The sequence below is a fragment of the Coenobita brevimanus genome, chromosome 103 (assembly GCF_032717465.1).
Source record: "Coenobita brevimanus isolate Jiangsu-jjx chromosome 103, ASM3271746v2, whole genome shotgun sequence".
NCBI classification, from domain to species: domain Eukaryota; kingdom Metazoa; phylum Arthropoda; class Malacostraca; order Decapoda; family Coenobitidae; genus Coenobita; species Coenobita brevimanus.
The window spans coordinates 38,542,430-38,553,486 of record NC_137056.1 but is presented as its reverse complement, the minus strand read 5'-3'; the positions used below and the strand labels follow the sequence as shown (position 1 = coordinate 38,553,486).

Here is an 11,057-nt window from a genome sequence, read left to right as displayed (position 1 = left end):
TTAAAGCTAAATTTGACTTACTGAGAAACAGAGACGGGACCCCACGAGCGTAGCTCATTTCCTGTATATCACAATTAGGTAAATATACACACACACACACACACACACACACACATGGCGGTAGTGTATGTTCCCCCAAAGACGAGAGCATGGAAGGATGACGAATACCATGAGATGTTGTCAGATATGGCTAGCTACTTGCAAAAAATAATTGAGAAAAGCAATAATATAATTTTGGTGGGTGACTTTAATTGTAAAGAGGTGAACTGGGAGGAATGGTACTCGGGAGGCGGCGAGGATTCGTGGGGTACTATGTTATTAAATATAATAATGAATAATGTGATGACGCAGTGGGTCAAATAAGAGACACGGTTTCGAGGTGAGGACACACCAGCAAGGTTAGATTTACTGTTCACCAAAGAACCCGATGTAATAGAATCATTGGAATATCTCTGTCCTTTGGGAAAAAGTGATCACGTGGTCATTGAGTTCCAGATGTTAATAGGAAACGTTGAGCCAAGAGACGAGCTTCATAGACAGGGAAGATACAACTTTGGCAAAGCAAATTTTACAGGATTGAGAAACTTTTTTGAAAATGCGGATTGGAGAAAATTCAGAGAAACAAGAGAGATACAGAGGAAGTGGGATATCTTTCTAGACCTCTATAATTTGGGAGTGGAAAAATTTGTACCAAGAGTAAGAGGGAAAGAAAACAGGAAAAAGGAGTGGTTTAATAGAAGGTGTATGATAGCCAAAAAAAAGAGAGATAAGGCATGGAACAATTGGAGAAAGAGAGGTAACGACAGAACAAAGGAAGAATATAAAAGAACAAGAAACGAATACACAAGAATACGTAGGGAAGAAGAAAGGAATTTTGAAAAAGGTATAATTGACAAATGCAAGGATGAACCCAAACTGTTTTATAGATTTGTTAATGGCAAACTGAAACAAAAGGAAGGAATCACCAAGCTGAAAGTAGATGGAGAGGTCTTTAAGGATGCGGCAATGCAAGCAGAAATAATGAACAAACGTTTCCAGTCAGTTTTCACTAAAGAAAAGGAGCTTGTGGAAGGGGAGGGAGTGATTAGAAATGTTCCGGTGATGAAAGATATAAAAGTGGAGGTGCAGGAAGTGTATAAATTACTGGAAACTCAAGATGTAAGGAAAGCCCCAGGACCTGATGGACTTTCTAATTGGGTACTGAAGGAATGCAGAGAACAACTGGCGGATAAAATCCACAGCTTAATTGTATGCTCACTGGAAGAGGAGAAAGTGCCAAAAGAATGGAAGAGGGCAAATGTGGTACCAATTTACAAGGGAGGAAACAGGGAAGAACCCCTGAATTATAGACCAGTGTCTCTAACCAGCATGGTCGCAAAATTGTGTGAGAGAATCCTGGAAGACAGATGGATAAAATATCTGGAAGAGATGAATATTTTGGCTGAATGTCAGTTTGGATTCAGAAGTGGAAGGTCATGTGTTTCAAACTTGTTGAGCTTTTACTCAAGAGCAATTGATGTGGTACAGGAGAGAGATGGTTGGGTGGATTGTGTGTACTTAGACTTAGAGAAGGCCTTTGACAAGGTACCTCATAAGAGACTAATGTGGAAACTAGAATATATAGGAGGACTAAAGGGGAAACTTCTGGAATGGATGAGAGACTTTTTGAGAGACAGACAAATGAGGACAGTAATAATGGAAAAGATGTCTGGATGGAGGGAAGTAACAAGTGGAGTCCCTCAAGGCTCAGTGTTGGCGCCAGTAATGTTCCTGATTTACGTAAATGATATGGTAGATGGAGTGAACAGTTATGCGAGTCTGTTTGCTGATGATGTAAAGATCTTGAGGAAGATAGAGGTTGAGGAGGATTGTAAAATACTGCAGGAGGATTTGGATAGGATACACAATTGGAGCCGGACGTGGGAAATGAAATTTAATGTAAAGAAATGTAAAATATTGGAAATGGGTAAAAGTACCAGGAGACCATCACTGAATTATTTTTTGGGTAATGAATTAATCACAAAAAGGAGAGAAGAGAAAGATTTGGGAGTGCTGGTCCAAGATAGTTTGTCACCAGAAAAGCACATTAACAAGATAGTTGGAGAGACTTATAAGCTCTTGACTAACATAAGAGTAGCATTTCATTATATGGATGAGGAAATGATGAAAAAATTGATAGTGGCCATGATCCGCCCCAGGTTAGAATATGCAGCGGTAGTGTGGTCCCCACACAAAAAGAAAGATATAAACAAGATTGAGAGAATACAAAGATCAGCAACCAAGATGATCCCCAGTCTGACAGACCTGTCATACAAAGAGAGGCTGGAAAAACTGGATTTGCCTTCGTTAGAGGAAAGGAGAAAGAGGGGAGACATGATTGCGGTGTTCAGGACCATGGTGGGAGTAGATAAAATTGACAAAGAAGATCTGTTTGTATGGGATAAGAGAGCAACAAGAGGACATGGAATGAAATTGAAAAAGTCAAGCTGCTTGAAGGATATCAAGAAATATAGCTTTCCTTACAGAAGTATAGACTTATGGAATAGCCTGGACAAAGAGATCGTCCAGTCTAAAAACTTAAACGAGTTTAAAGTTAAATTCGACTTATTGAGAAACAGCGACGGAAACCCGCGAGCATAGTACATTCCGTGTATATCACAATTAGGTATATTCTTAAATATTTAGAACGACTCAGACAAAGAGGTGGTGCATGAGAAAAACATTCATGTGTGTAAAGGTAGACTTGATAAATGTGGATATGGAGACAGGACAACACGAGCATTGCTCAATTCCTGTATACTACAAATAGGTAAATAGGTAAATACACACAGGCATGGACACGGACGCATGCAAACATCCAACGCATAAGGCCTGGGATGGCCATTGTTAACGTTTTTGTTTTATTGTCAACGTTATAATGCATTAATTTCTTTTGCTGCAGCATGTTCATAGTCATATTATATACTTTTACATATCCTAGAGTTTTATATTTGTGTATTAGTAATTTAACTATGAGTGTAAAGTATGAGGTTAGCTTGAGATGTAACTGCCAGTTAAGAGTGATGAGTGGGGGGCTACGAGGGGTAGGGGTATGGGGGACAGTTGGGAGCTGGGGTAGAGGCAGGTGGAGCTCATTTCGTCTCCCCTTCCCATCTTCCCTGGGTATATGGGGATACGAAGGGGGCAACCCTGAGCATAAATTAGTGATCATGAGTGTACACTACAATGGACACAAAAAGACAGCAAGAGAAATTGTACAGGACTGAACACAAACCAGCAAACATTACGAAAAATTTGTTTTGTTTTGTTTTGTTTTTAAAGGCTCCAACATGCTTGCATGCGTCGGCCTTGGTCACCTAATGGCGGCTCTCCATGCTGCACGATCTGTTGCAGCCTCCCTGTTCACTCCCTTAACCCTGAGGTCATACTTAATGACCTCGTCCCATGTCTTTCTCGGTCTGCCCCTCACAACCCCACCCTCAATATTAACACCTCTTACCTTCATCACCCATTTATCATCCCCCATCCTCTCCACATGCCCAAACCATCTCAATCTACCTCTCCTCATCACAACACCAATACACTCCAGTCCCATCCTACCTCTCAACTCTTCCATCATAAACCCAGCCCCCACATACCTTGGACACAGGGACACTCTACACATCCACCTAATCATTGTCATTTCTGTACATCTGAGCCTGCGAATATCCTCCTCCTTTACTGCCCAGGTCTCACTACCATACAGCATTACACTTCTAACACATTCTGCATACAAAGATCCCTTAGCACTTAGGGAGAGTTCTGTCAGTGTCAGGAGAGGCAAGAGCTCCCTGAGCTTCTTCCAACCACTTCTCACCCTAGCCACAGAGCTAGCTCCAGCCCCACCTCCAACACACAACATGTCTCCCAAATAACAAAACTCTTCCACACACTCAAGAGATTCACCAGCATGTTCAATCCTTTCGTGCCTGACAATCTCCATCTGCTCTCCCCAACACGCCGCACACATAAAATCAGCATTATCTTGCAGTCTACCTCTGATACCAGTTCATCTCTTGTGCACCCATTTATCACAAACACTGCACAGGATGGACTTACTTCCCACACCCTTGTGGCAAACTACACATGGCCACTCTCCCTCTTCTTAGACAGTATCACCATGAACCCTAGATCTCATCACTTTCGTTTTATTTAAAGAAAAATTTAGCATATGTTACAGGCCAGAATAGTTTTGAAAACTTTGCTGCATACACTACTTTATCTTGTACTGCACAGAACTAATCAAGAATTATAGGGGGACGACCAGTATCCGGAATATTTTCAACCCCTGCTGGATCGTATTTGTGTTCCGAGTATACCGATGTGCCAATGCATCGGATGCCGGTTAATCAAGCTTTTATTATATATATATATATCCTGTCAATCCCCTCTAATTCGGATTAATTGGGGGGAACCCCATGTGAAAATATCTGAAAATCAGAGTTATTAGAGCGCATTCCTGCCCCTGTCCCCAAAGCACTCCCACACTCACTAAAACATGGCTTTTTCACAAAAACATTTAACAGTACAGTACTGTACCCATGTCCCATACCACCTGCCACCACCTCCCTCAGTGTTGTCACTGTTGTGTTGATGGTAGCTGTGATTAGAAGCATTTATTTGCTCATTTCCATGCTCCTCATTTCGTCTCAGAACTCTGAGCACGTGGTTCCAAACTAACTTTAGTTAGGCGTAAGCACTTTGAAAGTGCTATAAATAAAAAGAAAAGCATTTACTCCAAAGGAAAATGTAAAATTGTTGGACAAAGTGATGTGTGGTGTAGGAGTTTAAATGTAAATGATCAGAGAGATAAAATGAGTCAGATGTGTTTACGATGTGGGTAGTTTCTTTGTTGGAAAAAAAAAGTTAATGATGAAGGAGCAGTAAAATTCACGTTTTCACCTTTATTGCAACGAGTGGGAAGAAGAAAAAAAAGTCCTTGTGCCTGACCTTTTCTTATTAACTGACGGTCTTTGGTCAAGAATATTTGGCTGTTACGGTATGTGAAGACACTACGTGTTGACATAAGTAGTTGGGTAAGATAATTGTGTGAGTTTAGTTCTTGTGATTTATACTGTCATACAAATTATACTGCTTGGGTAACTTGTGTATTATTCACAATTACTGCATTCATGTGTATCTGAGAAGTGAGAAGTATGCAATCACTCCATGCTGACGAGTTCAGTACAGTTTTTCCCTTTATTGTTGATGACTGATGACTTTCAAAAATAGTTTCACACTACATTTTTTTTTTTTTTAATGAGTGTGCTGAAAGTAATTCGTGGCGAAATATGCATGATGCCTGGTGGCCATTACTGATGGTGGTTAGGTTAGAAGTTCTTGCTTTATTGGTAATGAAGACTTTCAAGAGGATTAGTGGTTAAAATTTTTATGGGGAGTATTAGGGGGCAAAGGAAGTTGGTTAGGTTAGGTTAGAATGCACTGATGTGTCCAGTTGGCGACATCATGTGTAAACACATTGTCTTGGGTGACTTAGGCATACATATTTGTAATGACCTATCTATAAATGTATTTAAAAAAAAAAATATGGGGTTCCTAGAACCAAACCCTATATTTACATGTAAATATGTGTCATGTTGTAGCGCAAAATTGATTTTGCATCAGGTTCTGCATAACCTATCTCATGTTGTATGAAAACTACTGCACTCCTGTTGCTTAAATCAGATTTGTGTCTGAATTAAAATTATTTGTCCGGCAGCCAAGAAGATCTGATTTATCCGATATCCGAATTAAATGGATCTGAAATAGAGAGGGTTTACTGTATATATATATATATATATATATATACAGTCACTGCTTGCACAATGCGCGATTCTAGTGCGTGAAACTCATATAACACGGAAGGCAAAATTTGAGGTTAAAAAATGGTCACAACCAGTACATATATGTGTGTATATATATATATATATATATATATATATATATATATATATATATATATATATCATCATCATCATCATCATCATCATCATCATCTGGACCTCCATTCCCACCCTAGGGCAGGGTGAGGAGTAGCATGTCCAAACAGCCCAATTTTGCTCTGTCCAATGGGCCACACTTCCATTCACTCATCATTCAAGCTCCCGGAATCCTGGCTCTATCGGATACACCAAAAACATTCACCACGTTCTGTAACTTCACATAAACATGTCTGATTGAGTCAGTCTGAATGCTGCCATGTTAAAAAGGGGTGCCAAATCCCTGATCATGCACTTCTTACAACATTCATCCAGCCAGCTCGATCTCTTGTCAGTTCCCTAGCCTCACTGACATCCAAACCTCTCTTCCTCACACACTTACTCACCATATCTCTCAACCTTCTCCTTGGTCTACCTTGCCTCCTCCCTCCTTCAGATTCACTCAGATATACCTTTTTAACCACTCTGTTGTTATCCATTCTCTCCACATGACCACACCATCTCAGTACACTCTCTTCGATTCTGGTGTCCACCGACTTCCTCACTCCACATCTTTCACGAATCACATTATTTCGTATCCTATCCACCGTTTGTACCCCACATACATTCCTCAGGAGTCCCATCTCCACTGCTCTTACTCCCGACTTTTCGTTTTCGTGCCACACCATAGTCTCACATCCATATGTCAAAGTTGGCACTAACACTCCTTCATTTAAGCCTTGTGCAGCTGCAACACTCAAGCCTCTTATCAAGGCCTTCATTGCACCAGCTACTTTTCTTCCTTGTGTCACTCTGCATTCAACTTCTTTTGCACATTTTCTTCTCTTTTCGATTGCTGTATCCATGTATTTGAACTCTCTCACCAATTCCAGTCTCTCTCCATTCACTGTAACATCACACTGGGAGCCACCTCCTCTCTCATTAACCATCACTATACTCTTTTCTACATTTTCTCTCAAGGCACGATGCTCACAGATATCAGCAAAACTCTGCACTAGCCTGCCGAGTTCTTGTCCGGTACTTGCGAGCAGTACTGCATCATCAGCATACAGCATATTTGAGATATTCCATTCTTCACCATTCAGTACCAACGTCATCCCTCTCTCCATTACTCATGTTTTTACTTCTCTCATCACCCCATGCATACTGTATATACATTGAACAACCATGGGGACATCACACAACCTTGTCGCATGCCCACACTGACTGTGAACCATTCACGTTAATGCCCATTAACCCTTGCACATGCTTTACCACCATCATAAAAACTCTTGACAGAACCTAGCAGCTTACCATCTACACTGTACATGTGCAAAACTTTCCACAGCCCTTCTCTGTCCACTTTGTCATATGCATTTTCTAGATCCTTGAATGCCGTAAACACCGCCTGGTCCTTCTCACAAGTCTTCTCTGCTATCCATCTCACTGCAAATATTTGATCCACACATCCTTTGCCACTCCTAAAGCCACCCTGTTCATCACTCACTGGGACTTCTGATATCTCACTTACTTTCTCTGTAATAATTCTTCCATATACCTTCCCTACCACACTGAACAAACTATATGCCACAATAATTCTTGCACTCACTTTGCTCATTTTCAATTTCACCTTCTCGCTCTCTCTCTCTCTCTCTCTCTCACCGGAGAGGGACGGGGAGGAAGGGAAGGAATGGAGGAGAGAGAAGAGGGACCGATGTTATGGTATCTCCTCTGTTTGTTCGTTTATTCGTTTATTCCAAAACAGGACTGCTACTGGCTTTATTGGACTTTTCCTGACGCATAAAAATTTAGTCCACTTGGCTCCTCGAGTCCGATAAAAGTGAATTCCGCTATATTGAAGTCCGTTATATCGAGGTTTTACTATATATATATATATATATATATATATATATATATATATATATACATACACACAGTAATCCCTCCAGTATCCGATGTAATAGAGCCAAAGGCATGTCTGGAAAGTGGGCACCTGCCTGCTGGACTGGTACTTAAGGACCCTAACCCAGCCTAACTTTGAAAGCCATCTAAATAACTCCCTACTGGACATGCATAGCATCTGTTTAAACCTATTTAGGACCTTATTCACACCAGTAATGGACATAGAGCATGAAATAATTGAAAAGGAACCAAAGAATGACCAAGGTGTATGTATGTATAATTTATCACTCATTTAACCATACAGGTCTTCAGTTTAGATTGTTAAGGAAATGAGAAATGCGTGTTGATAATGATTGGAAGATCACCAGTAACTGTGTCATTATTTAACTCCCAACATCATGTTCCTCGTAAACACTGCCATAATCATCCCTTCCGTCGCTGTAAAAAGGTTCTTGGCAAATTTCTGTATTTATAACGAAGGCTAGAGATGTGGGGGAGCAAAGGAGAACTAGAAGTCACATTGACAAGTAGTAGGAACTGAACAAGGGTTGTAGCGCTGTTGTGCTGCCCACCCTCCCAGTAATGATGGCAATGGTGGGAAAAAGCTAATTAATTCTGCAGTTCATAAAGTCATTCAAATAAGAGCACAGATTCTTGGATGTATAGTCATATCACCTAAGGCTTGTCAACAAACTGCAGCTTGATATATACTGCACTGTATATTTGGGTTATCTGTGGGGTCCAGAATTTAAAGGAAATCTTTCTTAACTTTCATGTCCAGTATGCATATATTTTTACCATGCAGTCATAAAGATGAAATAACTTAAACTTCCTTTGAAATATTTCATGACTTTTTTCCAGATACCTGAATGGCATAAACTACAAGTACCCAAAAATTCTCCTGAAAATAACCTCAGAATAAAGATTGCTGTGCGGATGGACAAGCCACAAAATCTCAAGCATTGTGGGTAAGTAACTTTGTTTTTGTTAATGAAGAGCTGAAAAAAATTGAAATTTTACATTGTGTTGTGAACAGATCTGGTGGTTATCATGGACAGTTGATAGTAGCAGCAACAGCAGCAGTAGTTGTAGTAGTAGTAGTAGTAGTAATGGTAGTAGTAGTAGTAGTAGTAATGGTAGTAGTAGTTGTTGTTGTTGTTGTTGTAGTTGTAGTAATAGCAGTAATAATAATGGTGATACAGGTATACCTTCAATTTTCCCTTAACTGATGGTCCAGCACCTTGTTAAATTATGAGAGGGGGCTTGATATTCACATGGCTACCACACTAGATTACTGAGCGGACACGTATGGACTTCTCTGTGGCATGCCATCACCTGACTGTTTACACTGCAGTTATTGGTCGCAGTCTCTTGATTTGTGCAATTATTGACTTATTTTGCCTTCATTTTACTCAGAATATGGCTTCTAAGATAGATCCAGGTGTCAAGGTTTTTAAACCACTCTTCTTATCTCCCCACCATGGTGTATTTTATATATATATATATATATATATATATATATATATATATATATATAAGCCCCTCTGAAATTTTAATATTGAAACATTTGCCCTGATTACACTAGTACAGATACAATACCAATTTTCTGGCATCTGATGATCCAGCACAGCTTTTAATCTGGACAAAATTTCATGAGGGAACTTGAAATTTCTATGCCCACCAGACTAATTAACCAGGCAGCCACAGATGGTGTTGAGTGTAGTGCTTGATCACTAGGATTGCTTACGCTGCTTGTCCTGGTGGTGATCCCTGTACTTTGTCTGTTTCCTATATATATATATATATATATATATATATATATACATACAGTAGGCTCGCACAGTGCATGAGAGATTGGGCGGTCCACGACCTTGTGTACTGGGAATTTGCGTACTGGGAATACATAATCTTATGGGAGAAATTACATATGGGCGGTACCCCCTAATACCTGGACATTTTTTGGCCCTTAGAGTCATAAAAAAGGTCAAATTTTTCAGACATTGTACTACAGATATAGCTGCAATAACAAAAATATGGGCAGTCACCTTAACAACAGTAGACAACAGGCCTGATGGACTTAAACAACAGGGGTTCTGAGGCGCGGCAATGCACTTACAGTGCCCCCGCCACCATCCCGGCTGCACCACGCTTGTTTAACGGTTGCCAGTGTTGTATTATTCCAGGCTTTGACGAAGAAATTTATGGCCTGTTGAATGTTACATTTCTTCCAGAATGCAGCAACAGTCATTATGGTGGGGGTTGCAGGTATGCCAGGTGAAGCAGGTGAGTCAGGTGGGGCTGTGAAGGTGGAGAGGGAGGCGGCTGGTGAGTCAGGTGGGGCAGTGGAGGACGGCGGTGGGCTAGTCGGGAGGTGGTGAGGGGAGGATCCTCCCTCTCCTCCTCACTGCTGCTCACATTTTCGGTAATTTCCTTCATCTCTTCTTGCTTGTTTGTATCACTCCTCATCTCGTTATGGACGTATTGGCAGTATAACAACTTGGTATTCATGAAGTAAACATCATTATTGTAGAAACTGGGTATGTATTCTAACTTACTGTTATTGCCGAAAACGTTATTATTGAAGCTGTTATTGGCGATATCTTATTGTAGACTCCTCTTGAGCACCTTCCCCATGAGCCTCTAGGTCACTATTGGCTCGTTGTGTGTGGGGGGGGTCGCGTACTGATGGAAAATGGCGTTTCTAAGCCACTTCTTGCCTCTACCTCGTGTTTTGTGGGGTAAACTCGCGCATTCAAGGTTTTTCGTTATGATTTTTGGTCACTCGCGCACAATGCGATCCGTGCACTGTGATGACGCGCAGTGGGCGAGCCTACTGTATATATATATATATATATATATATATATATATATATATAAATACACTCAATCCTTGAGTACCGCGGGCAATAGGGACTGGACAAGGACCGTGGTACCCAAATCCGCGTCACTCAGACAATATGTTTACATGTATAATGGTACAATGTGTTCTGGCAACATTCCAAAACTCTCACTTTTACCCCTTCTTACCACCTAACCCCACGTAAATTACCCCCACTTACACCCACCATCAGGTAAAACATTGAAAGAGATATAACTGTTGTAATTAAAAACATCAGTGGTATTAAAAATAGCATTAACAAAAATAAAAGTTGGGATGGGTACCCTTTTGTTGATACGTAACTCCCCGGTATTTTCCTC

General features: G+C 40.6%; 1 protein-coding gene across 1 annotated transcript in view; it reads left to right on the top strand.

Moving 5' to 3' along the window:
- Positions 1 to 11,057, top strand: part of LOC145415682 (calcium-dependent secretion activator-like) — a 603,137-nt gene that overhangs the window by 547,600 nt on the left and 44,480 nt on the right. The window contains exon 13 of the mRNA XM_080284897.1: positions 8,721 to 8,827. Within this exon, the coding sequence (XP_080141023.1) occupies positions 8,721 to 8,827 (107 nt within the window). The remainder of the gene's footprint in view (positions 1 to 8,720; positions 8,828 to 11,057) is intronic.